This window comes from Peromyscus eremicus, chromosome 8a (assembly GCF_949786415.1).
Source record: "Peromyscus eremicus chromosome 8a, PerEre_H2_v1, whole genome shotgun sequence".
Classification (NCBI taxonomy): Eukaryota; Metazoa; Chordata; class Mammalia; order Rodentia; family Cricetidae; genus Peromyscus; species Peromyscus eremicus.
Window position 1 is genome coordinate 60,608,804 of NC_081423.1, and position 26,735 is coordinate 60,635,538.

Genomic DNA, 26,735 nt, shown 5'->3' on the forward strand with positions numbered 1-26,735 from the left:
GCGGCGCGGCGCGGGGCGGCGCGGGGCGGAGGGCGCCCGAGGGCGAGCGGGCGGGCGGGCACGGCGGGTTCCGGGCCAGCCCCGGGGGCGGACGGTTGGCCGCGCGCGCGGAGCCTCGCCGGGGCCTTGCGGGAGCCGGGCCGGGCCGTAGGGCCGCCGCCGCCGCCCGGGCCCGCCGCCCGCGCCCCCCACGCTGGCCCAGAGGGCTGTGGCCGCGTCGCCGCTGAGGATGTCCCGGAAGGGGCCGCGAGCGGAGGTGTGTGCGGACTGCAGCGCTCCGGGTAAGCGGCGGGACCGGGCTGGGGGCGGGACCGCACCGCAGGCCGCCGCCGGGCGGGCGCCGGGGCCTGGCGGGAGCGCCGTGCGGGGCCGGAGGGCGGGGCGGGGGCCACTGCGGAGCGGCGTCCTTGGCGGGAGGGCCGGCTGCGGGGGGCGCTGTGCGTTGGAGCCCGTGGACAGGAGGGAACCGCCTCCCACCTCCATCTCGGCATCCAGACGGAAGCGCCAGCCTGGGGTGGCAGGAGGGCCGTGGCGGAGGCCGGCAGGCTGTGGGAGGTGGGCGCTAGTATGGTTTGTGTCATCCCTGCCACCCCCGCGTCTTGCACCTGCTGCTCACATGGTCCTCGTGCCCGCCGGAGCGGTGGAGGGCAAGGGGCCTGGATACGGGTTTCTCGGGAGCACCTGACGGGGGTGGCTGTTGTAGGACGCCCAGACCCTGATTCCCAAGGCTGGGACTCCTTGCAGGGCCCTACGTTCAGGGACAATCTAAGCATGGGCATCTTCCCCGGAAGCATCTTCCAGGCCTGCTGGTGTCTGGGAACAGCTAGACTCAGCTTTTCCTGTTCCGGGTAGGCCTGTTTGAGAAGGTGTGCTAGGTATTACCTCAGTCTAGACACCGATTCCTCCTGGTCTCTAGCCCATTCTGGATAGGAGAAAGTGGTAAGGGGTGCCTAAGCTCCCCTTGTCCAGCCAGCTCCTGGGCTGGCTGGACTTACCGCTTCCTCCCCCCACCCCCTTTCCCGACAGAGTTAGGTCTGGACTGGTTTGAAAGCCCCCTGGCTTGCTGATGAAGGGAGAGCAGCAACTTACCAGGCTGGTCCCTTATGTGGAAAGACACAGCCAGTGATGGGACTCAGCAGCTGACCAGAGGAAGGAAGCTCTGGCCTTTGCCCATCCTCTATAAAAGAAGCTGGCTTTGCAGACAGTCTCGAGGTTTTATGAACTCCGTGGGGACAGTAGCTGTGATTAGTTCAGAGTGCAGAGTGCTGATTTGCAGTCACCCCTTAGAAGTCCCAAGATCTGACAGTGTGAGCCCCACAAGGAGTGATGGTCCCTTAGTTCCTGTGCTCTAAACTGGAGTATTGGGCGTTGTGGATAGCTGGCAGGGGCGTGAACATGAGACCTCCTTAGGGTATGTCATGTTATGTAGGGCCCTGGAGGATCTACTTGCGGATAGATGTCCTTGCCCCTAGTTAGCTGCAAACTGACTCCCTTCCCCTGGCCATAGGTTGGCCAGGAATGGAAGAGCTATGTGTCAATCCAGGCTGTTGTCACCGCTGCAGGGTGAGCCTAGGGGGCCTAGCGGGTACCATCAGGGGAGCCTGGTTTCTGGTGTTGGCCTCTGTTTCCAGGTCACTCTGGGACCTACGGAAGCACTCTGCTCACTCTGGACCTCTGTTTCCTCAACTGTAAAGCAAAGAAAGTGGGCTGGAAATGGATTTTGAGGGCCTCCCATCCCCTCATCTCCATTCCTGGTTCTGGAACAGAGACCTGGAAGATAGTATCAGCGGAGCTATGTCTCCTGTGTTGTCTGCAACTATCTGGCTGGAGCCTCTGGGGACCCGGTGGTGCTGGGAGGAATGGGTGTGTTAGATATTAGGCCGCTGAGCTCATAGCCCCCGGCCTCATCTGACAGAGGCAGGCCTGCCTGCGTACTCCCTTCCTGCTGATCCAGAATGCGAACCAGGCATATATATGTGCAGAACGTTGACGGTCTTACTCGATATCCCACCTTAGTACCTAGAGTAGTGATTGGCACACAGCAGCCACTCCCCAGGTACAAGTGTTGGTGTTTGTCAGGACTGCCCTACACCACACTGGCTCTGGCAGACAGTGGCATTCTAGATATGGGCCTATAGCATCCTGGACAAGAGAGCATAAGCATGCCCGGCATTCTTTTATATCACATATATATGATATATATGGTGTGTGTATATGTGGTATATATATATATGATGTGTGTATATATATAATATATGATGTGTGTATATGTGATATATATATGTGATGTGTGTGTGTGTATATATGTATATATATATCTCCCTTATACTCAGACATCCCAGTATATCTTTATCCCAAAGTCACAGTGATAGAACTCTGCTGTTGTCTGGGTATGGTGGCACATGCCTTTAAACCCAGCACTTATGAGGCAGAGGTAGGGCAGGTCTCAGCCATGGCTATGTAGTGAGACCATGGGGTAGGGTCATGGCTCTTTTATAGTTTATTAACTTGGAGGGTGGTAGAGGCAAGAGGTGAGATGCAGTCTGTGCTCAGAGACAGGTGTAAATGTGTTGCAAGGCATCTGGACACAATGTGGCTGCTGCGGCAGCGTGTGCCACCTTACAGGTGCGGTGCCCCTCCCTGCCTGCCTTGGGAATCCAGGCGGAGGCAGGAGTCAGGGTGCACTGAGAATGTTGACAGTCCCCCTTTTCTGTCTCTGCCCACTCCACCTCACTCTCAAGTGTCCACTCCTCAACCCACAGCCTATCCATCAGCCTTACACTGAAACACAGGAATGGAGACTCCAGAGCTGACCACCAGCTGGCTGATACGTTGCAGGGGGACCTCCTTGTCTTCTTACAAGTGCGGGACAGATGCTAGGCTTTGCTTCTTTTCCTGAGACAGGGTCTCTCTGTGTAGTCCTGGCAGTCCTGGAACTCACTCTGGAGACCAGGCTGGCCTGGAACTCACAGAGATTTGCCTGCCTCCACCTCTCGAGTGCTGGGGGTTAAAGGCATGCACTGCCTGGCAGCTTTTGCTTCTTTTATTAGGGTATAACTTAAGTACAACCAGCTAAGTGTCTGTCCTGTAGTCAGTCTGTCTGTCTCCTTTCCTTCCTTCCTCTCTCCTTTTTTTCTTTCTTTCTTTCTTTTTAATTTTGAGACAGGGTCTGTATAGATCAGGCTGGCCTCAAACTCAGAGACCCACCTGCTTTTGCCTCCCGAGTGTCTTGATTTAAGGTGTGCATTACCACGTCTGGTGGATTGTGGGTTTCAGACGTGTGTGAACCTGTGTGGCAATGTATAGAGCATTTCCATCACTCTCCATAGCTATCCCCTCTGACCACGCCCCCAACAGTGACCACCACTCAATGTGTAGCCCATTTCCATCACTCTCCATAGCTATCCCCTCTGACCACGCCCCCAACAGTGACCACCACTCTGTTCCCTTGGATTGCTCTTGCCTGCTTTCTGCAGTAGCAGGTTTTCCCACTCCTTCTCCAAGGGTGTGGCCCTTAGTTTACGGGGAGGGCCTGGAGCTGGTCTTTATATACAGACCTGCTGGCCCCAGAAGCCACCAGTGGCTTTTGGAGGTGGCATGGGTTTACTTTAGAGGCCTTCCTGTGGTTGGCACCAGTTAATCTTATCCCCGAGTCCTTTCCGATACCTGGCCATGTGTACTAACCCTCACCTGCCTGTGGAGCAGCTGGAGGAAGACGCCATGCCCTCTGACCCTCACATTTCCTCCCCTTCCGCCCCAAGTTTGCAAGGAGCTTCTTAACTCAAACCCTTCCCAGCCCTTACGCTTCAGGAGGTGGGATTTGAAACTGGCTTGGCGGGCCAAGGTCCTCTGGACCTGGAGTGCAGGTAGACTTGCTAGGATGGACTTCCTATCTGTGTCATCCAGAACTGGCCCAGACCAAAACAATGTCCCCTGCCCACCCTTCCTGTTTAAGGTCACAGCAGAAGAATGGGAGGACCCTTTTCAGGCAGGGAAACCATGCCAAGCAAAGCCTTAAAGCTTGAGGCTCTGGGACCACTGGCCCTGGATATCGAGCTGGTTCCTGTAGACCTGGCGTCTCCACAGGGCCACAGGCCGGGGTGGAGGCCTCAGGGCTGCCCATTTCTGATCCTGGCCCGGGCGTCTCCCCACTCACAGGAAACCCTACCTCTTCAGCAAGAGGAATTTAGGCTGCATCATTTCCCGCTTCCTGCCTGGGCTGCAGGAGGTGACTGGCAGGCAGACCCCCTGACCCAGTGTTGTTTGGAAGTGGGGGAGGGGAGTTTTCCATGCCTGGGGGGAGGGGGTTCATTGTTCGGGTGAAACCAACACAAAGACTCTAGGGCTCCCCCTCTTGGCAGAGGTGGCTGGTCTCCTAGTTCTTAGAATCAGTCCCCCTGACCCCAGGGCGCCGCGTGTGTGTGTGTGTGTGTGTGTGTGTGTGTGTGTGTGTGTGTGTGTGATCACTTTATACACCCCTCACTGCCTTGTTTTGTGAGGTCCCAAAAAGAAACCTGGATCCAAAGACAGCTCTTTTACTTCCTGTTTCCACACTGTATTGGGGGACATCCCTCCCCCACCACCAACATGGGCAGAGCTTAAGCCCTGACTCAGTCCGCTCATGATTCTGGGAACTTTGATGGAGACATTGGCTCCAAGGGCCTGAGAATTGCCTTCTGGTCACTCAACATTACCTTCATTCCAAACCTGTCTGGCCCCTAAGAGTCCCCACTTGCTGAACATCCTGAATGCTAATAAGGCAAGGCAGAGAGCCAGCCCCACCCCCAGAACAGGGCTTCCTGGGCCTGGGTGGGGGCCTGGGCAGAGCATAGTGTCCTAGGAGAGCAGCTCCCTGCCCCCACTCTGGACAGAACACAATGGCTGCTTTCTCCCCCTGACCTTTCCTTTCTGTAGCCTGAGCAGTATTCGGCTGTCTCCTCCCCTTCTCCAGATGGGCTTGGGTGGTAGCATCCCTACCACCCTTGAAGACCCAGGAGCTTCTCCCCATTTGTCCCCATTTCTGTTTCCCAAGTTCATTTCTCCCCAAGGACTGGAGAGAGGCTCCCCAGGCTGGTCCTGAGGCTGCTGGGGCTTGGCCTGGTCTCTGGCATTGAAGTGCCTGGCTCCACATCCCAGCAGTTCTGCTTATTAGCTCTGTGACCTTGAGCAAGCCCTTTGACCTCTCTGGGCCACTGAATCCTCATCAGTAGAGCAAGATAGCACTTGTGAAAGGAAGCATGGACAAAATACTTGGCCAGTAAATAGGGGAAACTCAGCCAAGGTTAGTTCCATTGCTCAGTCTGACCTTAAGGCTGCAGCCCACAGTGATGGTAGCATTGAGGCTGGGGCCTCCCTCCTGTGTCCGAGTAGGGATAGGAACCAGTCTGTCAGGTGGGGTCCAACAGGAACATGCCCAGGACTGTGGTACATGGCATCAGGGTCATCCCATAGGAGGCTCCTGCCTCCCTCGGGAATGGCTGGGCAGCAGTCTTGCTTCCCGAGGAGAGACTCTGAAACTGCTATCAGTGGCTCTGGGATAGGACACGGTACCCATTGAGGAGCCCTGGGGACCTGTATTCCCAGAGGTACAAGGACTTACAGAAAAGGCCTAGTGGCCCTCTGGGCTCCTGGGGAGACTGAGTGAATGTACCTGAAGCACTAAGCCTACGCCAGGCGAGAGTGGGTGCTTGGGAAGTGGTGCCTTCCCTGGGGCTCCAGCTGATTTCCCTCTCTGCTCCCCCAGACCCTGGCTGGGCATCTATCAGCAGAGGTGTGCTGGTCTGTGACGAGTGCTGCAGTGTGCACCGGAGCCTGGGACGCCACATCTCCATTGTCAAGCACCTTCGCCACAGCGCCTGGCCTCCTACACTGCTACAGGTAGGGGACTGAACCAGACGCCGTCTTCCCCAGTGTGCGGTGCCTCCCACAGCCACACACACACACCTGTCCACAATCTGCACCTTCCAGGGGCAGTAGCCATCTAAAACAGTGGGACCCTGAGCCGTTCCACTCAGCCCCGTCCCTACAGTGTCTGCTCCTTAGCTTGGACTCTTATCTTAGACAGTGCATTGAGCAAGTTGTTTCAACTCTCTGAACCTTAGCAAACCCACCAAGGTGAGCCAGCGTGAAGTGCTCAACACGGGACACATGCCAGTCAGACCAGGCACACAGTAGGACCCTTGGTGGTCTTTCCAGCTGCAGCAGGCACTCTGGGAATGTCTCCCCTAGTGCCCAGCACGGAGTGGGCACTCTCTTGCTTGGCATCTCTTCCCCACAGATGGTGCACACGCTTGCCAGCAACGGGGCCAACTCCATCTGGGAGCACTCCCTGCTGGACCCTGCACAGGTGCAAAGTGGCCGGCGTAAAGCCAACCCCCAAGACAAAGTCCAGTGAGTGGGGCTGCAGGGGCGGTGGGCAGGGCCGTGCTCCTGGGGCGGGGGCCTGAAAGGTGGCTTCCCTAAGCTCTGCTCCCATTGCCTCCTGTGTGTTCCATGCAGCCCCATCAAGTCAGAGTTCATCAGGGCAAAGTACCAGATGCTGGCGTTCGTGCATAAGCTCCCCTGCCGTGATGACGATGGGGTCACTGCCAAGGACCTCAGCAAGGTGTGAGGGCCCCCTCAACAGATGGGTGGGCCGCCCCTCTGCCCACCATGTCACCCTGAGGCCTAGGTCCCAGAGGCAGCCCAGGACTGGGGAAAACAGTAAGTGTAGACACCCTCGGGGCCAGGGAAGTTTGCTCTGTCGTGTGTCTGGTGGCTAAGATGCCTCCATTCCCAAGTGGATACACAGGGCCTCCCATCTGCCACTTGGAAGCTAGGAAGACCTGGGGTACTTGCTTAGCTGTTCAGAGCCTCGCTTCCTCACCGGTGAAACAAGAAAGTAGTAACAGCACCTACCTCCAGCTAACGTGTTCCGCACAGAGCACACGCAGGGTAGTGACTGGTGGCAGCTGTTATTAATTGGCATTATCCTCTAGTGGGAAGCCCTCTGGCCTGCCTGACATGGCCCAGTTTTGGCGAGGCCCCTTGGAGCTGGTAGGAGTACCAGGAACAGCCAGGTGTGTGGGGGGAGGTTCCTTGGGCACACGTGTGTCCATCACACCCCCACTTATTGCACACTGCGCTCCTTGCAGCAACTGCACTCGAGTGTGCGAACAGGCAACCTGGAGACATGTCTGCGCCTGCTTTCCCTGGGTGCCCAGGCCAACTTCTTTCACCCAGAAAAGGGCACTACACCTCTACATGTGGCTGCCAAGGCAGGGCAGACTCTGCAGGCTGAGCTGCTGGTGGTGTATGGGGCTGACCCCGGCTCCCCTGATGTCAATGGCCGCACGCCAATTGACTATGCCAGGTGAGAATCGGCTAAAGGGTGAGGCTTAGGTGGAGGGCAGTGGACTGTTGCTGTAGGGCTGAGCCATGTCCCCTCCCCACAGGCAGGCGGGGCACCATGAACTGGCAGAAAGGCTAGTTGAGTGCCAGTATGAGCTCACCGACCGGTTGGCCTTCTACCTCTGTGGACGCAAGCCCGGTGAGCAGAGAATGAGTTGGGCCTGACTAGGCCAGGCAGGTGGGACCTAGACACACCCAGCAGCAGGTGCCATAGTGACAAAGCCAGCTGGGGAACTGTGTTGCTAGGCAACTGGCTCCTGTGAAATTACTGCAGGCTCTGGGTTGCTGCAAGCATGTTGGGGCCAAGGAGTGGGGGTGGGTCTGACTTGCAGCCAGCTTCCAATGCTCTTGGGGTATCCTGCCTCCTCCATTTCCTCTTGACACTTGCAGGTGTCAAGGCCTGCTCATGGTAGTGAGGTAGGCTCCTGGATGATGGCGCCACCTGGCATCAGTGACTTGGCATTTTTATTTTTGTTCAGATCACAAGAATGGGCATTACATCATCCCACAGATGGCTGACAGGTGAGTGCCCACCTGATGCCCCTTTCCAGCTATTAGTTGTCAGGGTGGCTTGACCCAGAGCCCTGTATCTTCCCGGGCTTCAGTGGCCTGGCACCCCACCCTCTACCCATAGTAACTAGCAACACAGGAATTCATAGCCTGATTGCCACCTACTGTATCCCCAAGGCAAGTGAGAAACGTCAGTTCAACACACACCAGTGCACCTGAGCCTTGTGATTACTAAGTATGGGGGTGAGAGGTGTTGGTACAAGGAAAGGAAAGGTTGGACCCCTGTGTCTCTTTGTTATGATAAAGGACCCCCTCTACAGGGAGGGGATAGCTCCTGGGAACTGGCTGACTTGGGGACTACTAGCCAGGCCCCCAGTGTGCTGCCAGCTGGGCGGGAATCCCAGGCAGGGTAGTAATGGGCAGTTTCTGCCTCTAATCTCAGAGGCCCCAAGATACCCAGGCAGTGGGGGATACCCCCAGCCACTTACTCATTTACAGGACACGTATTGGCGCCACCTAGTGGTCCTCATAGGGCTACAACTTCATGCCAGGCAGTGCTCCCTGGCTTTAGAGGTTTTCCACCACAGCCTGTGAAGACAGGTGGGCCGGTCAGAACTGCCCTGTTCCAAGACCCCAAGACTCAACTCTGCTTCTCTAGTCTGATCTGCCTGGTGGTGTATGTGTCCATGTGTGTGTGTCTGTATGTACAGTCAACACACACACACATGGACAGATTCAGTGGCTATTCATTTAGAACCTTCTTAGAGGCAGCTGCTGCTCTAGGGACATCGAGGTAACGCAGATACCACCCCTGCCCTTGAGCTACGAGTCAGCCTGAGGGGACAGCAGCCAGAGGGTCTGTGGTGCAGAGGTAGGAACTGCAGGCGACTGTGTACCACAGCACAGTGTGAGGGAGTAAGACTGGAAAGAGCCAGGTGAGATGAACCCTGTGGGAACCTCAGCAAGAGCACAGCCTGCCTGAGGGTGGAGTCCAGGCATGGGTGTGATGGACCAGATTCAGGATCTCTGCTACTATCTGGCTGTGTGACCTGAAGCAGATTACCAAACCTCTCTGAGTCTTGGTTATCTCATCTCAAAATGGGGCTGCTAATACTTACCCTTTCGGGAATGTTGAGAGTGAAAACAAACGCAAAGTATTTAGCATGGTTTTTAAAGAAAGCATTGTGGAAAAGTATGAGTGGCGTGTGTTCTTTGTACGTGTTACCATTGAGCTGTTTTAAGGCAGAGTGTACCAGGTGTGTTCGCACTCTGGCCACTGGATGAGAAAGGGATCTAGAGGCAAGCCTAGAAGTAAAGAGCTAGACTGAGAGGTTTCTAAAAGCCCAGACCGGAGGAAACAGGGGCAGAACGGTCAAATGTGGCTAGGATCTGAGGTAGAGGGAGGGAGACTTTGGGTGGCTGTGTGTAGCTGACAGTAGACAGAGGAACCAGCTGAGGAGACAAGTTCCCTTTCAAGTGCACTGTGTTGGGCGTGTGTGAAGATGTGTCTGGGCTTGATAGTGAAGGCAGGAGCGCCTGCTCCTGGGTAATTGATGCTCTGTCCTGTTCTTCCCTCTGCTGCTGTCCTGGATTAGATCTCGGCAGAAGTGCATGTCTCAGAGGTACTTGCACCTGTCGGCTACAGGGCCACAAAGCCTGGGCATGGGGGAGGCTTGGTGTGTGGCCTCAGGGTCTCATCTCCCTGAGCTCCCTGCATGCTTGGGAGGCAACCAGCAGGGACCTGTCTGTCTCTCGTGTCTGACCCTTGTTTCCTTCTTTGTCCACAGCCTGGATCTGTCTGAATTGGCCAAAGCTGCCAAGAAGAAGCTGCAAGCAGTGAGTCTGCCTCAACAAGCCAGGCCACTTAGGCTGCCCTCTCCAGCCTAGCCGGCCTCTCCCTGCCACCACCTCCCATGCCCTTGTCTTTGATCCTGGTTCTGCCCTCCAAGTGTCCCCATCTCCGTGACAGGGAAATGGCATGGACTCCCTTCTTCCTGCACATAAAACCTCACCCACCCCTCAGTTCTAAGATAGCTGGGTAACGGGTCATGAGCCTTCCCCACATCACACAACATCCTGACCAACCCTGGGTCCCCCCTCTCTGCCTCTAGCTCAGCAACCGGCTCTTTGAGGAACTTGCCATGGATGTGTATGATGAGGTGGATCGGAGAGAAAATGACGCTGGTGAGTGACAAGGCTCCCCGTCTTTCCGGGAACTAAGGAAGGAGAGCTGGGGTTGGGGCCGCTCTGAGGCCTGCTGCTGTGAGTCCCTGCCATCCCCCGCTGAGCTGTGTTGAGCTGTAGGCAGTCAGCTGCCTCCCTGCCCCACCAGGCACTGGAGCTCATCTCGCTCTGGCTGCCTCCCACTTTGGCTGTCTCCCCAGCCCTGCTCCACCCCACCCCCCACCCCAGCATCACTCCTTCCTGGCCACAGCTAGATTCCAGCCCAAACTCTGGGTCTGGCCTGGTGGGCCCTGCCTTGTTCTGTTCGTCAGTGGGCGGGCCTCAGCGGGCCTTGCCCAGCTTTTGTGTTTGTGGAGACCCCTTCTTCCTGCGACACTGGCCCTGTGGGAATAGGAGGGCCTGGGGGGCTCTGCTCTGAGGGCCGAGTCACAGTGGGTGATCTGTTCCCCGCCCCTCCCCCACAGTGTGGCTGGCTACCCAGAACCACAGCACCCTGGTGACGGAGCGCAGTGCTGTGCCCTTCCTGCCAGTCAATCCTGAATACTCAGCTACTCGGAACCAGGTGAGGGGGAGGCAGGAGGCCTGGGTGGTTTCCTTTCTTTCTGGGAGCCCTGCCCTTCCAGCTCCCCTGAGGCCTCCCTTAGGGTCTGATTGGCTTTGGGATTTGGGGAATGGGATAAAGCTATTCTTAGCACTGGTGGGTATTTCAGCCTCCTCCCGGGGGCTCCCCTGGGTGCCTTAAGCCTTTGCTGGCCTGGGGCTGCCACACTGCTCACTAGCCAGATGATGCTGGGTTGAGATTTTTTTTTTAGCTGTGAATAGATAGGAGGGCAGGGTCCTGCTTTGCTGCTCTGTTCCAGCCCCTGTGGGCCAACCAGAAGTGGCCCCTCATGCTGGCTTTGCCCTCTCTGCCTCGCAGGGACGACAGAAGTTGGCTCGGTTTAATGCCCGAGAGTTTGCCACCTTGATCATCGACATTCTCAGTGAGGCCAAACGGAGGCAGCAGGGCAAGAGTCTGAGCAGCCCCACAGGTGGGGGCCTCGCGTGAGCAGGCCACGGCATTGTTCAGGCCTCGGAGCCACCTTTGCTTGGGATCTGGATAAAGAGTGTGGCTGAGCAAGCCCTGAGTGACAGATCTTGTGTCTTCAGACAACCTCGAGCTGTCTGCACGGAGCCAAAGTGATCTGGATGACCAGCACGACTACGACAGTGTGGCTTCCGACGAGGACACAGACCAGGAGCCCCTGCCCAGCACAGGCGCCACTCGGAACAACCGTGCCAGGGTCTGAGCACTGTCCCTGTTGTTCCCTCCCACATTCTCCTCTGTAGCCCAGCTCCATGTTACATAGAGCCCGGATCTTAGATCAAATGAGCTGCTCAGCCTCTGCCCTGAGACTGACAGGCTTCTGTCTCCGCAGAGCATGGACTCCTCAGACCTGTCCGATGGGGCTGTGACGCTACAGGAGTACCTGGAGCTGAAGAAGGCTCTGGCCACCTCCGAGGCCAAAGTCCAGCAGCTCATGAAGGTCAACAGCAGCCTGAGTGATGAGCTCCGGAGGCTGCAGAGGGAGGTAAGCACTGTGGCTTGAGGGAGTAGCGGACAAGTAGCCAGGGCTCTGGGAATGGGGGGGTCATCCCTTCCCAAAGGTGGAACCTACCTTGACCCAGAGTTGGACACCACTGTGTACACTCAGATCCACAAACTGCAGGCCGAGAACCTGCAGCTCCGGCAGCCGCCAGGGCCAGCGCCTACACCCCCACTTCCCAGTGAACGAGCAGAACACACCCCCATGGGGCCAGGTGGAAGCACCCATCGCAGGGACCGGCAGGCCTTCTCCATGTACGAGCCAGGCTCTGCCCTCAAGCCCTTCGGAGGTGCACCTGGGGACGAGCTCACCACACGGCTCCAGCCCTTCCACAGCACTGTGAGCAGCCTGTGGGCCTGGGTGGGAAGAGAAGGTCCCACTAACAGAGCTTGTCATGACACTTTGTCCTGCCTCCCACAGGAGCTGGAAGATGACGCCATCTATTCGGTGCATGTCCCTGCTGGCCTTTATCGGGTAAGCAGGACCTGGGGGAGCGGGGGAGCCTGTACCAGTGAGTCAGCAGCCCTGGACTACAGTGGAGACTGACTTAGCCCTGCCTTGGCTTTCAGATCCGGAAGGGGGTGTCTGCCTCCTCTGTGCCCTTCACTCCCTCCTCCCCACTGCTGTCGTGCTCCCAAGAAGGAAGTCGCCACGCGGTAATTTGCATCGCAGTGCGCAGGGACGGTGTGGGCTCTTGAGGGTCCAGGAATGTGTACTCACCCACCACCTTTGCCCACCCCCTCCAGAGCAAGCTCTCACGCCATGGCAGTGGTGCAGACAGTGACTATGAAAACACACAGAGTGGGGATCCTCTGCTTGGGTGAGACACTCGGGGGTCTACCCAGCCCTGCCAACACCTTGGAGGGCAGGTGGTGGGGACCCAGCCATGCAGGTGTCTGGATGGCTCCTTTTCTCTTCCCACCTGGGCCTAGACTTGAAGGGAAGCGATTCCTAGAGCTGGGCAAGGAAGATGAGCTGCACCCTGAGCTGGAGAGCCTGGACGGAGACCTAGACCCCGGGCTCCCCAGCACTGAGGACGTCATCCTAAAGACGGAGCAGGTCACCAAGAACATTCAGGAACTATTGCGGGCCGCCCAGGAGTTCAAACATGACAGGTAGGATGGGCACAAGCTCCTGCTGACTTGTTGGTACGGGGTGGAGGGTTCATGCTGGGATCCTAAGATTCTGACAAACTCCTCATCCACCTCCTCCCCTCACCTGACAGCTTTGTGCCCTGTTCAGAAAAGATCCATTTGGCTGTGACTGAGATGGCCTCTCTCTTCCCAAAGGTACAGGGGCCACAGAGAAGCAGAGTGGGAGGGCCTTGGGGTGGGGCAGACGCAGGTGACCTGCTGCTGCCTGGGTGGAGGTGAGCACCCTGAGCCACAATCAGACACCTGGCTTAAAGTCCAGATCTCAGCCTGTCCTCGCTCCTCCCTCCAGAGGCCAGCCCTGGAGCCTGTACGCAGTTCACTGCGGCTGCTTAATGCCAGCGCCTACAGGCTGCAGAGCGAATGCCGGAAGACAGTGCCTCCAGAGCCTGGCGCCCCTGTGGACTTCCAGCTGCTGACTCAGCAGGTGATCCAATGCGCCTATGACATTGCCAAGGCCGCCAAGCAGCTGGTCACCATCACCACCCGAGAGAAGAAGCAGTGACCACTTCCCTGCCCTTACCCACACCCTGGGACCTCACTGGCCGTGGGAGCTGGGCCACTCCAGACACTAACCCACCCCCAACAGGGCCACTGGCACAAGTGCCCTTAGTGCCGTCATTCTCCTCTGGCATCCAGGTGCCCTGGTGCCCACCCCCTCATCCCCCAAGGATGGGAATGTGAGGGGACAGGAGCGTCTGTCCCCTCATATTCCATGCCCATCACCCTGTACATAGCATCCCTACCCCACTGATGTGCAGGAGCCTCAAGGAATCCCTCCTAGCCCCTCACCCTGCCTTCCAGGGCACCCTCAGCAAAGAGTGGGACAGGGACACTCCAAACGGGGCAGCTCCGCCTACTGCACCCTATCCCCATGAGCCAGTTTAGCCCTCGGGGGGGCTGAGCAGGGGCATCCCCCTCCTTTGTACATTATCTCTGGATGTCTCTGCCCTGTAGCCACCAGCCCCTCTTGCTGCTCTTTCATGCCAAATGGCCCCTGCCTAGAGCACAGGTCCCAACTTGTGTGCCAGGGTCCCCAGCAGCAAACACTGGAAAGTCTGTCTTCTCCCTAACCCTTCATTTGAACTTGGTGGTAACCGAGTGTCCCTGCGTGCCTGCGACTGAGGATATGAGCGGCAGTGCCGTTCCAGAGACCTGGCCCACTTGGAGCTTTGAGGACCAAGGGAACCAGAGAAGTGGGCTCAGCATCCCCCTACCTGGACAGGGGGACTGTCGGGGTCACCATCTGTGGCCCAGTTGCTGCTCCTACTTGTACCCTACACTATAACCGTAAAAGGAAAACCACTTCCCTCCATCTCTTCCCCATCCCCGATGGGAAGTGTGCTGGCCAGGCAGAGTACAGAGCACCTGAGCCTGGGGCTGGCTCCCCAGGGTCCCCAACTCAGCTGGTGGCTGTGGAACTGAGCCCCTCCCCCTAACCTCTGCAAGGCCAGCACCCACATCACTACCTGCACCGACAGTGACCCGCCCCCTGGAAGCCTGGGGATCTGGCTGCAGCTGGGAAGGCTGGCAAGGCACTGACGGCACCCACCAGCTCTTCTCCCCAACCACCTCCCCCTAGGTGGCCCAGCCCTACCTGTGGTGGTGGGTAGCTGTCAAGACGTGTGTCATGTACATTTGTATCAAAAATAAATAAGTGACCATGTGCCACTTCTGATGTCTAGAGGTTGGAGGTGGGGCTGAGCTTACCTAGTACAGTTATTGGTTCGGGTCAGCATCCCTGTCACTTACCACGGCACACTCCCCCATCCGCAATCATTGGGAGGCTGAGGCACGATAGCAAGTTTAAGGCTGTCTTGAGCTTCAGAAATTAGAGATGAAGAAAGACGCGAGTGTGTGTTGAGTGGGGGAGACCTGCAAAAAGACGAGTGAGTGAAGAGTGCCAGCACCTGACGCGATCCTCAGAGCCAGGGCATGCTGGCTGCCCGGGAGCCAGCTTGACTAACTCTGCCGAGGGCCAGTGACCTGAAGGAGTGTGACTGAGGGAGATAAACTCGCCCAACTCCGAATTCTACTAAAATAATTTAATTACAAACAGGAATTGGCATCAGGGAGGCTCAAAGGATACTCTTCAACCAAACGAAGCCTCCAGGGCCTCTCCGCCTGCCGCCAGGGGGCGCCCGCGCACTGCCCACGTGGCAGCGGTCACCGAGGGGCGGAGCCGCTCAGTCCGAGCTCTCCGAGTCAGGGCCACTATCCGGTGTGGGCGGGAGCAGGGGCCGCCGGCGAGACCGCTTGATCCGGCGCGAGGGCAAGGGCAGCCTCCGCTTCAGCACAGCTGTGGGAAGGCGAGAGGTCAAGGGCAAGGAATTCAAGAGGCTGGGCACACCTGGCGGGGAGCCTCGGGGGTCTTCTCACCAGCCACCGTGTCCTGGCTGTCTGCTGTGGGCCCCCAGTAGATGCTCTCGCTCCTGCGGAAGTTCCGGTGCAATCGCGTGCAGAGCGTGGCCAGGGTGAGCAGGACCAGCAGGAAGGTCAGGGCCATGGCAGCCCAAGCAGCCTCTTCGGTGCGTGGAGTGGGGCCTCGGGCTACCCGGGGAGGTGCTGCGGCTCGAGGAGCTGGGGAGGCCTGGCCTGGGCAGGCACAACCCCCTGGATTGCCGTGCCCACTGGGCATCTGAGCCTCTGTCCTGGACCTATCATCGCCTCCAGGTCCCCCAGGCATCAAGGAGACAGGGGCCACAGATGAGGTTCCCAAAATGGGCTGCTGGGCCTTCGGGCTCTCTGAAGAGGCCAAGGAAACACTCAGGCCTGAGGGAGTAGTTTGGAGACCAAGGGCAGCCCGAAGGCCCCTTCTCTTGACAACACTGAGAGACCGCCACCTGGGTCCTCTAGATGTCACCTCTACACCAGGTGGCCGCCAGCTCCTCAGAGCAAAGGCCAGAGTCCGAGCCTAAAGAGAGGAGAGAGAGTCACCCTCTGCCCTGCTCTGCTCTGCTAACCCAGTGCCCCCACCACCAAACCTGGGCCCAGCACCCCTCACCTGTACACACCGTCTCCCACACAGCTTCCCTCTGCTGGGGGCTGGCATCATGGGAGTGGGCCCAGAAAGGGTGTCAGAGAGAAGCCACACACCCTTTCTCTGCTTCCGCCGCCGCCGCCGCCTCTTTAACCAGTGGGCAGCCCAGGCTGGCTCAACCCATGCCATCTCCAAAGCAGTCCCCCATGCTGTCAGCACCAGGGGCTATAAAAGAAGGTAACTTAGATCTAAGATGGAAGAAGCTGCCCTGAGTTTTCCTTTCTCTGCCCAAGCGGCTGCACCCTTCTACAGAACACCACCTTTGGGGTGAGGGGGCTTGTTGGGACAGGATTTCACCAAGTCCTGGAACTATGTAGACCAGCTGGTCTCATACTCAAGAGATCTGCCTGCCTCTGCCTCCAGAGTGCTGAAATTAAAGATGTGAGCCACCATGCCTGGCTTTTTTGGGAGGGGAGGGGGACATACCTTTCACTAACCACTTACCCGGTCCCAAGTGAGCCTGGAGTCAGGAATGAGTGTGGGCTTAGCCACACACACATGGGCCAACAGAGCAAGCTGGAGCTTCAGCCAGGGGTGGGCACAGGGGTGGTAGAGGAAGGCAACACCATCAACCTGGTGGACAAGGTGGAAATATCAAGCCAGGCCCAGCTCCCTCCCAGAGAATCATACTTGCTCCTATCCTAGGTGCCAGGATGAAGGGGTTATCAGCAGGTGCCCTTCCACTTCCAGGAAAGAGGAAAGGCCTTGGGTACTGATGTACATTCCTTTTTAATTCATCTCGTTTTTTCCCTCAACGTTGAGCCTCTGGACAAGACAGCATGGCTAATTAACCCTGTTAGACCCAGAACATGCTCCCTTTTGCTCCCTTGCCCCCACCCATGGTGCTGGGGATCAATACCTTTGGTATTAGGCCTTATTACCTCTGATCTACATCCCTGGCCCTCAAAGAACAGTCTCCAGCTATATTTCTCTGAATGTGCAATAATGGCTCTACACGTCCCAAATCTAGACTCTAAGCATCCCTCGGATGAAGATAAGTCCTCCGTTTGTTGATCTGATACATGCACTCTCTCGGGAGTATCCAAACACACATGACTGCACATTCCAGGATGGGAATATTTCATCAGTCATTATCTTGCTAAATGATATAAAAGATACCAAAAAAAGGACTCCCAGACCTGGAGGAATGTATAATAAATGCAGCCAGGTGGTGGTGGTGCACATCTTTAATTCCAGTACTCAGGAAACAGGCAGGCAGATACCTTTGAGTTCGAGACCAGCCTGGTCTACATAGTGAGTTCCAGGACAGCAAGGACAACACAGAGAAACCTCGAATCGAAAACCAAAAAAGAAGGAGGAGGAGGAGAAGAAAGGAAGGAAGGAAGGAGGGAAGGAGCGAAGAAAGAAAGAAAGAGAAAAAAAGACAGACTGGCTGACTCATGGAAAGTTGGGTGTGATAGGGTATACCTGTAATCCCAGCCAAGTGGAACATAATGTAAGAAGACCACAAGTTTAAGGCCAGCCTAGGGTACATAGTGAATACCAGGCCAGCTTAGGCTACAAGACTCTACCTCAAAAGACCAGAGTGAAATTCAGGGAAGCAAAAAACCCATACAACTCAAACTGGTATGTGTGGGAGGCGGATAGTGGTGAGGGTATTTGGGCTGTAAGGATTCAACCCATACAAACGCTCTTGCAGCAAGCCATATCTTCAATTGTCTTTTCACTTTTTTCCTTAAAATTTAAAACAAAGTCTCACAAAGTTGCCCAAGTTGGACTTGAGTTCACTTTGTCCTCCTGCCTCAGCCTCCCAAGCAGCTGGGATTATAAAAGCCTGTGACACTGTCCAGCTTGCTTAGTTAACTGTGATCACAGAGGATGGGATAAAATCAGACAAGTTTTTGGGGGCAGGGGGTGCTGTGACTCCTGCACTGAGCTTTGAAAATGGTTGGAGATGAATAGCTGCAGGGCATGGAGCAGAGTGTTCTGGGTCCTGATAGGCCAGTAGAAAATAAACCAGAGAAAAGGAAGCATCGCAACGGAAATAAGCCAGAATTCATATGTGTGGTGACAGCCCATGGTGACCAAGATAAACTAATCAAGAAATCAGATGAAGATAATCAACTAAGTCCTGACAAGCCAGGCCGGGGAATTCAGCCACGGCAGATGGGTTCTGAACAGTGAAATAACGAAGAGAGATCTCTGGAACAAAGAGGTAGCCAAATTCAATAGTGTCTGCTGTAATCTGCCCTTTAGGAGGTGGAGGCAGGAGGATCAAGAGTTCAAGATCATCATTGGCTACATAACAAGTCTGAGGCCCACTTTGGGCTACATGAGACCCTGTCTCAAAAAGAAGGGGCTAGAGATATGGATGGGCGGTTAAGAATATTTGCTGCTTACAGAGGATTTGGGTTCAGTACCCGGCATCCACATGGCAGCTCACAACCAACTGTAACTCCAGTCCCAGGGGATCTGACAACTCTCCTGGACACACATACACACAGGCAAACCTCATACCCATTAAATAAATAAGCCTAAAGATTTTTTTAAAAAGAGAACTATTCACACACTCCTAACCCAATACAGTGTTTTGTGATCCTTACAGCGCTGACACACACTATTCATTCCCTTCTTTTTTTTTTTTTTTTAGATTTATTTATTTATTGTACAGTATATAATCTGGCTGCATATACTCCTGCATGCACGAAGAGGGCACCAGATCTCACTACAGATGGTCGTGAGCCACCATGTGGTTGCTGGGAATTGAACTCAGGACCTTTGGAAGAACAGCCAGTGCTCTTAACCTCTGAGCCATCTCTCCAGCCCTATTCATTCCCTTCTTAAAGCTGAAGGGACAGAATGTCAGTCATCTCTTGCTGAAAACCAGAGCCTAGAAAAACAAGACCTGCCGGTCACATCCGACACTGGGATGTGACTTCATCCTTCAGAGTTCCACTTGTAGTTACCTGCCACACATCTGGCTACACTCAACAACAGCATCCCTGACACTGCTCTACGGAGCTGTGGCTCACTGTCTCTCACTTGTCCAAGGATGGGCAACTTTTGCACAAAGTGATAAGGGATGGAGCTGAGGGCCAAGAGAGACAGAGGTAACGTGTGAGGAGCACTCTGCCTTCAGGGAAGGATACAAAGACCAGCCCCTCATCGTACTTACCTGTCCTTGTGTCACCTGCGTGTAAGTCACTCTTGGTAAAACCTACACATGGGGGAAAGAAGAGAGCAGCTGGGGACTTCGTGGTGGGGGTGATGAAGAGGACAACCAGCCCCAAGCCCTCAGATGAAGACGCTGGAGACTGAGAGCAGGAGGAACCAACAGTTGTCCCAATAGGGCGACCACTTAGGGTGCAGCGAAGCCATGCATCCCCTCTCGTCCTCGGCCCTCCATGATTCCTACCTGCGGAGGCAGAGGCCACAGGCCTTGGGGACAACGGGTTCCTGCCTCCTCCGCCCGCTCAGCCACCACCTGTGGGTCCAAGGCGCACAACTGGGCGTTGGCCTCTGCGAGGGCCCCGCCCTTTCGGTTCCAGGACTCGGGGCGCAGACGAATGGAGCGGCCTCCGAATCCCCTCGCGCGCGCGACTCCTTCCAGGACAAAGTTATAGCAAAGCGCTTTGAGATCCCCTGGCCAAGGCCTTACCAGGAGCCGATCGCCTTACCTCGCAAAGACTCAGGAGCCCCACCAGGGCTACCAGAAGCAACCCGGGCGGAGGTGGAGGAGGAGGAACCATTTCAGCTGGGCCCGCAGTCCCGCCAACCAGCAGCCGCGCCGCTCGCGCGCCCCCGCGGTCCCGGGCCGCTCGCGCGCCCCCGCAGACCCCGGCTCGCTCCCAGGCCTGCCCCCTCCTGGCCGGGCCGCCTGCCCCGCCCCGCCTACCAGCCCCGCCCCCGCCCCGCCCACCGCCAGGCCAGCGCACGCGTCCTGAGCCCAAAGCCGGAAAAGTTGTGATCCCCTTAAGGATCGCTTAGTCTCCACGCCCGCGGGACCACCTCCCTAGCCCGAGGTGCGTCTCGGCCCGTTTGCCCGGCCAGCAGCGCAACTGCATCGCCTGGGTGGAATCTGGGAACCCTGCAAAGGGCGGGAAGTGAGATCCCTTAGGGCCGGTGACCCAGGCGGAGACTTGTGTGCTCTTCTGGCAAAACCGCTAAGCACTCGGTGTGCCCTAAGGGCCAGACTTACGAAATCCTAGCTGCCCCAGAGAGAGGATCCCGGTTCCAGCGCTTCGCCTTCACGCTGCCCCATTCCTGCCCTCGCTAATAAGTCCTGAGCACTGAGCTCTCACGGAGGCCGGGGGGCTCTTAGGCCCCCTCTTACCTCAGGCCCAGAAGCCCCGGGAGGCCGGATCTCCTCTGGTGGCTGCTTTGTTCCCTACTTTCCCCCGGTTCCCGCTCTCGTTCTTCGCCCAAGGGTGACCTAAGAGACACTGGTTCGGGTGAGTTCAGGAGCTACAGTGCTCAGCTGGAACTCCCTGCAACAGAGTATTGCAATGGAGATAAAGAACCGGGGTAAGGATTGAGACGCCCAGTCCAAAAGTTCGAAACAGAGGCCTGCGAGATGGCTCAGTGCGTGACAGGGCTTGCTGCCAGCCTGACAACCGGAGTTCGGTCTCTGGACCCACGTGGTGGAAGGAAAGACTCGATTCCCGCAGCTTGTCCTCTGACCTACACACACACACCTAAACGTAATTTAAAAAATTAAGTTATAGCAAAAACTATTATTTCAGGCATCTCCCACGGACCCTGATTTACAAAGGGGTCCTTGCTCACCCACCCCGGCAAGAATGACCAGATGTTGATCTGACCAAAAGAACCACTATGTACCTCTGCTATAGCCCCATCGCGGGGCTAGGCACCCCTTAATCCTCTCCCTCAACTTATTCTGCCAAACTTGAGGCTGTTTCTTCTCCGGCAACGCTTCCTGGTGAGCAGTGGTGATGCCAAGCTCCTGGAGAGTCTCTTGGGGGCGGGGGGGGGGGGGGAAGGCTGGAGAAGCCAGAAGTGTCAATGTGCCAGCGCCTGCATGCCCTCTAGAGAAGCGACAGCCTTCTCCCTGGAATCTGTGTCAGTGGCCTCTGGCCAGGTGCAGACACCCACCCCCCACAACCCCGTCCCGTTGTCGCGGAGTTGCGGGTCCTGGCTAGGGCGTTGTGTGGCTCTGGCTGCAGATGCAGTAGCGCGTGGGAATAGCGAAGCCAGCGAGGGGTCAACGCTTTCCCTCCTTTCTTGCTTTTTGCTAACCATCAATAGCGGATCCCGAGGACGCAGCGACCGAGGATCTCTCCTGGCAGCCAGACTTCATAGGGGGCATGAGTAGGAGCAGGCACCTCATGCTCACTCAGGCCTCCAAGCCTCAGTCTCCCCGATCCTTAGCTGACTCTCCTCCTCCTCCTCTCTTCTGGTGCTCCCGCACGTCCCCGCTCCCCCTTTGTGACCGGGATCTCTTTCACCTTCTGCTCCAGCTTGTCGCAATCGCTGTACAAAGGGCTGGGGGCGGGAGTGGGGGGGCGGGCGAGGGGAGCTCGACCCGAACTGGCTGTCTCCGCCGTGCCGCGACCAATCCGGAGCGCGAGCGCCCTCCCGCTTGGGAGGGCGCTGGGCAGCCGCGGGCCTCCGGGCGGAGCCGAGGGCAGAGCCGGGAGCCGGGCGAGGGGACAGTTCGGCTCTCCGCCGCCCAGTGCCGCCCGCCAGAGACTGTCCTGCCAGGCCATGCCTCCATGGGCAGCCGTCCTCGCACTGCTGCTGGTGGCGCTCGCCCTGCTCCTCCTGCGCCCCCGGAAGCGCGCCGTCGGAGCGCGGACCTCGGTCCGGGACCATGAGGAGCAGGAGGTGGTGAGCAAAGGCCCCACGGTTCAGTTCAGCGACCGGCGCGAACCGCTCCCCGGGGGCTGCAGCCTCATTTGCAAGCCCTCGGCGCTGGCCCAGTGCCTGCTGCGCGCCCTGCGACGCTCGTCGGCGCTGGAACCCGCCCCGAGCTCTTGGCTGTCTGGGCCCCACCTGCAGACCTTCTGTCACTTCATCCTGCCTGTCGGGCCCGGCCCTGAGCTAGCACGTGAGTACCTGCAGCTGGCAGATGATGGGCTGGTGGCCCTGGACTGGGTCATAGGACCTTGTGCCAGGGGCCGCCGGGTCACTAATGCTGGAGGCCTCCCGCCGGTGCTGCTGGTAATCCCCAATGCGTGGGGACGCCTCACCCGCAATGTGCTGGGGCTCTGCCTGCTCGCCCTGGAGCGCGGCTACTATCCCGTCATCTTCCACCGCCGCGGCCACCACGGCTGCCCACTGGTCAGCCCCCGACTACAGCCTTTCGGGGACCCGTCCGACCTCAAGGAGGCAGTGACTTACATTCGCTTCCGACACCCGGCGGCACCCCTGTTTGCGGTGAGCGAGGGCTCGGGGTCCGCGCTGCTGCTGTCCTACCTGGGGGAGTGCGGCTCCTCCAGCTATGTGACCGGCGCCGCCTGCATCTCGCCTGTGCTCCGCTGTCGCGAGTGGTTCGAGGCTGGCCTGCCTTGGCCCTATGAGCGTGGGTTCCTGCTGCACCAGAAAATCGCTCTCAGCAGGTGGGTGCCGGGAATAGCGGTCCTACAGCTCTACCTGGTATGGATGTCAGAGCCACAGATAGCATCTTGGCTGCAGTCGGTACCAGACTACCACAGCCAGGCCTCCTGCCAGGGCTCCATCAGTTCATCTCAGTCTCAGGTGTCCTAGCAACCGGTGGTCAGCGGAGGCCTGCACCTGACATTTACCACTTAGTCCATAGCCAGAGACGTCAGCAAACAGAGCTCTGGAAGCAATTGCAGCCGATTATCTGCCTAGAATGTTTACTTTCAGACTCTGAGCCAGAAGGTGGCAGGAATGAGAAATGTGGCAGCATTTGATTTATTAAGATTCTTTAGACTGACAGATGTTTTACATATTTCTAGGTGAGTACGCAACACTTAGTTGTTGGTTCTTTTTGAGATAAGGTCTCATATAACTCAGGCTGTATAGCTGAGGGTCCCACTGAACTCCAGATCCTTTTGTCTCCGGCTCCTGAATGCTGAGATTACAGGCATCGGGCAACGCACAGCTACAAAATATAATAGTAACGATAATAATAAGAGAGAGAGAGAAGAAGAAAACAGAACAAAACACTAAACATAAAATCTCCAAAAGTAGGAACAATTTTAACACCGGGACAAGAACTGTTCCACAGAAAACTTGAATGACATTACCAGTCTTTCCTAAGAGAGGGCAAAACGAGGTAAGAGGCATGCTGGCAATAAACAGAAAAACCCAGGACATGGGGTCAGGCCTGGCTGGGTTTAAACCCTGAATTTACAGAAAGTTAGCGAGACTCACGTCTCCTTCTGTTAAATGAAGTTAATACGAACCCCTCAGCGGGTGTTGTGATTATTAAATAAAAACACGAGAATCTGACTGACATCAGGTAAAGCCAGGTGTGGCAATTTTTTTTTCCATTTTATCTCCTATTTTGAAAAGGTCAAACCCTAAGACTGAATGAAAAGTGAGAGGTGCTACCATGGCAACGCAGAGGTTTGGGACAAGGTACTCTCATCTAGCTTAATTGCCAGAGTTTCCACTCCAAAATGACCACCATCAGTGTTTCCCGTAGGCACCAGCCAGAGGCTGGGTAAGACCAGCCAGAGGCTGGGTAAGACCAGCCAGAGGCTGGGTAAGACCAGCCAGAGGCTGGGTAAGGGAGATGAAGAGGACACCCTTCCCGTGGAAGTCGCGAGTTGAAAACTCAGGCACTGATCGAAATTCAACTGGCTGAGACTAGATTAATCTGTCTAAAGGATTGGGCTGGGCTGCCCGCCCTGGCTTCCTTGTGACCCATCTAGGCCCTCTCCAGGGAGCTGAAACAGTAGAGGTCCATCTTCCCCATGCAGGAGTTTGAGGCCCCCCTTTGGGAAGCCACCTAGTAGACCAATTATAAGCCCAGCTGTTTTCTCTGCCTGCAAGCACTTGCTAGGATCCCTTGCCCCAGTACACCTGACCAAGGGCATAACACCAGGCACACACACATCACCATAAAAACACAAAGGTGCCAGGCAATAGTGGCACACACCTTTAACCCCAACACTCAAGAGGCAGAGGCAGGTGGGTCTCTGTGAGTTCAAGGTTAGCCTGGTCTAAAAAAAAGCAAGTTTCAGGACAGCCAAGGCTACCCAGAGAAATTTTGTCTTGAAGAAAGAAAGAAAAAAAGAAAAAAAAAAAAACCACAAAGGCAGAGAATGGAATAAAACAGTGATTGACTCTGGGAGAGGTATCACCACCTCTGGTTTGAATGGTCCGAAACAGTGAGTTCTCTTCAAGATGGGCTTCAGAGGACACAGGTCATGAGTTCCTTGGAAAAGGTCCAAAGTTGAAGTTGCAGGGAGAGTTATCCCTGTAGGTCAACAGCTGTGAAGTCAAATGCTACCTCTGGGACAAATGGCGGGGCTGGTGGCAGGTGTGACAGAGAAGGAATGATCACCCCTGTGGAGAATCAAACATCTGCATTTTATTTGAAGATCTTCTGGTTTTAAGTAATGGCCAAGATATCAAAGGGGCTGGGTGGCTGGAGAGACGGCTCAGTGGTTAAGCATCATTGCTCTTACAGAGGACCCTGATTCAACTCCCGGCACCCACATGGTAGCTCACAACCAGTTCCGGTGGAGTCAACACCTTTGCATGGGCACACGGTACACATATGTACACACAGGCAAAACATTAATATACTAAATAAGTCTTTAAAAGAGGGAGTGTTGTTTGCTTGTGTGTATTTGTACACAGAGAGAGAGAGAGAGAGAGAGAGAGAGAGAGAGAGAGAGAGAGAGAGGCCGGGGCTCATTGTCATTACTTGGAACTCACAGAGATCCACCTGCCTCTGCCTGTCGCGTCCGCCTCGACCAGCAAGGATGACGCGACGCCAGACTCTTCTCTAAGCAGTTTATTCAGGAACCTTGAACAATCTTCTGACCCCGGGGATAGTCTTTTTCTTCTTCTTCTCTCTCTCACTCTCCTCTCTCACTCTCACTCTCACTCTCACTCTCACAGTCACCCTCACAATCACTCTCAAGAAAGCCAGCCCACGCCCTTTTATAGCCACTGGGCAAATCAACCCCGTGGTGCCACGTGGACAATGCCGCTAGGGTCAGACACGTGCAAGCAAGCCAGATTAGGTCCAGGTGTGCAGAAGCAAGCCAGATCCTAGCCTTAGCCAAATAAGGAGCACCTGCCATCGGGAAGGCAGAAGCCAGACGCTGGGCCATCTTTGAGGCACGGCCGTGCACGGCTCTCTACATCTGCCTCTTTTTTTTTTTTTTTTTTTTGGTTTTTCAAGACAGGGTTTCTCTGTGTAGCTTTGTGCCTTTCCTGGAACTTGCTTTGGAGACCAGGCTGGCCTCGAACTCACAGAGATCCGCCTGCCTCTGCCTCCCGAGTGCTGGGATTAAAGGCGTGCGCCACCACTGCCCGGCTGCCTCTGCCTCTTGAGTGCTGGGATTAGGGACCTGTACCACCAGTCCTGTTCTTCTTTTCTGTAGTTCAAAAGGCTCTGTGGCCAGACTCTGGCCTGGAGACTGCCTCCACAGTACCTTTGCCTGTCATGTGATGCTCTGCCTTTTCTCTCTCCGCTCTCCCATTCACCTTCTGTGGCCAGGTATGCCTCTGCCCTGGAGGACACCGTAGACACCAGCAAGCTGTTCCGGAGTAGCTCCCTGCGAGAGTTTGAAGAGACCCTGTTCTGCCACACCAAGAGTTTCCCCATCAGCTGGGATACCTACTGGGACCTGAATGACCCACTCCGGGACGTGGATGAGGCTGCTGTACCTGTGCTGTGTATCTGCAGTGCTGACGACCCGGTGTGTGGACCCCCGGACCACACTCTGCCGGCTGAACTCTTCCAAAGCAACCCTTACTTCTTCCTGCTGCTCAGTAGCCATGGAGGCCACTGTGGCTTCCTGCGCCCTGAGCCCTTGCCAGCATGGAGCCACGAGGTCATCTTGGAGTCCTTCAAGGCCCTGACTGAGTTCTTCCGAATGGAAGAGAGAATGAAAGGACTGAGCAGGCGCAGGACTTCATTTTTAGGGGGCCGGCGTCGTTGGGGAGGCCTGCAGAAACGAGAGGTCTCCCCCTCTTCCAATCTGGAGGAGATCTTCAGCTGGAAGCGTTCTTACACCAGATGAGACTGGCCTGGGGAAGCTCCTGCACCTTCAAGAAAGAACCCAACAAGGTGTCCCAGCGGCTGGAAGCCTGAGGACTGGGCCAGGGAGCTCTGCTCCCTTCTCTCTTTTTCTTTTCTTTTCTTTTTTTTTTTTTTTTTTGTTTTTTTTTTTTTGTTTTTGTTTTTTTGTTTTTTTGTTTTTTTTTTTGGGTTTTTTCGAGACAGGGTTTCTCTCTGTGCAGCTTTTGGAGCCTATCCTGGATCTTGCTCTGTAGACCAGGCTGGCCTCGCACTCACAGAGATCCACCTAGCTCTGCCTCCCAAGTGCTGGGATTAAAGGCATGTGCCACCACCACCCCAGCTCCCTTGTCTCTTAAAACTGGAGTGAGCACACTACCTTGAGAACTGTGCCGGCTTTGAGAGACACATTCTTGCTCACCCTGCTCAGCCTATGGTCACTGTCTCTTGTTATCAAAGTCACAAGCCAAGTAACAGCACAGGCTAAGTGGACTGGAAAAAAAAAATCCTAGCTGTCCTTGCTGTGACTCCAGGGAAGATGAGCTTATGCAAGTCAATGGGTGGTTCTGTCCCACATAAATAATCAGTTTGGTGACTCTGAGTCTCGAGCTGGAGCCACTTGGTACAGAAAGGACAGGATGTTTGTGTCTCAGTCCTACTCGCTCATGTGCTCTGCGGTTGTGGTTCTGTTCTGACTTCTGCATCAGCAGCTGGGGAAGCAAGCTGTG

At 56.1% G+C, this 26,735-nt stretch overlaps 3 protein-coding genes across 6 annotated transcripts; 2 read left to right on the top strand and 1 right to left on the bottom strand.

The window, feature by feature from the left end:
• The first annotated feature begins 142 nt into the window (after positions 1–142).
• On the top strand, positions 143–14,491 carry Git1 (GIT ArfGAP 1). 3 transcript variants are annotated; one of them, XM_059271257.1, is made up of 21 exons: positions 143–281; positions 5,744–5,877; positions 6,278–6,390; positions 6,499–6,604; positions 7,134–7,351; positions 7,434–7,528; positions 7,869–7,911; positions 9,495–9,521; positions 9,687–9,735; positions 10,011–10,083; positions 10,548–10,645; positions 11,003–11,114; positions 11,233–11,366; positions 11,502–11,654; positions 11,778–12,008; positions 12,090–12,143; positions 12,239–12,325; positions 12,416–12,489; positions 12,602–12,784; positions 12,895–12,958; positions 13,113–14,491. In XM_059271257.1, exons 1-21 carry the CDS (start codon positions 230–232, stop codon positions 13,323–13,325), a joined length of 2,313 nt encoding a protein of 770 aa, XP_059127240.1. In that variant the 5' UTR covers positions 143–229; the 3' UTR covers positions 13,326–14,491. The 3 variants fall into 3 exon arrangements, with proteins under 3 accessions (XP_059127240.1, XP_059127241.1, XP_059127242.1); XM_059271258.1 differs by having other exon boundaries at positions 11,793–12,008; XM_059271259.1 differs by lacking the exon at positions 9,495–9,521.
• A 359-nt stretch (positions 14,492–14,850) lies between these two features.
• Positions 14,851–19,608, bottom strand: Tp53i13 (tumor protein p53 inducible protein 13). Of its 2 annotated transcripts, XM_059269538.1 has the most exons (6): positions 19,499–19,608; positions 18,997–19,305; positions 16,305–16,433; positions 15,825–16,025; positions 15,200–15,734; positions 14,851–15,119 (listed from the first exon to the last, which is right to left on the bottom strand). In XM_059269538.1, exons 4-6 carry the CDS (start codon positions 15,987–15,989, stop codon positions 15,007–15,009), a joined length of 813 nt encoding a protein of 270 aa, XP_059125521.1. In that variant the 5' UTR covers positions 15,990–16,025; positions 16,305–16,433; positions 18,997–19,305; positions 19,499–19,608; the 3' UTR covers positions 14,851–15,006. The 2 variants fall into 2 exon arrangements, with proteins under 2 accessions (XP_059125521.1, XP_059125522.1); XM_059269539.1 differs by lacking the exon at positions 19,499–19,608 and having other exon boundaries at positions 18,997–19,463.
• Positions 19,609–21,481: 1,873 nt separating this feature from the next.
• On the top strand, positions 21,482–26,086 carry Abhd15 (abhydrolase domain containing 15). The gene is made up of 2 exons (XM_059269540.1): positions 21,482–22,399; positions 25,486–26,086. Exons 1-2 carry the CDS (start codon positions 21,546–21,548, stop codon positions 26,009–26,011), a joined length of 1,380 nt encoding a protein of 459 aa, XP_059125523.1. The 5' UTR covers positions 21,482–21,545; the 3' UTR covers positions 26,012–26,086.
• The last annotated feature ends 649 nt before the right edge of the window (positions 26,087–26,735 follow it).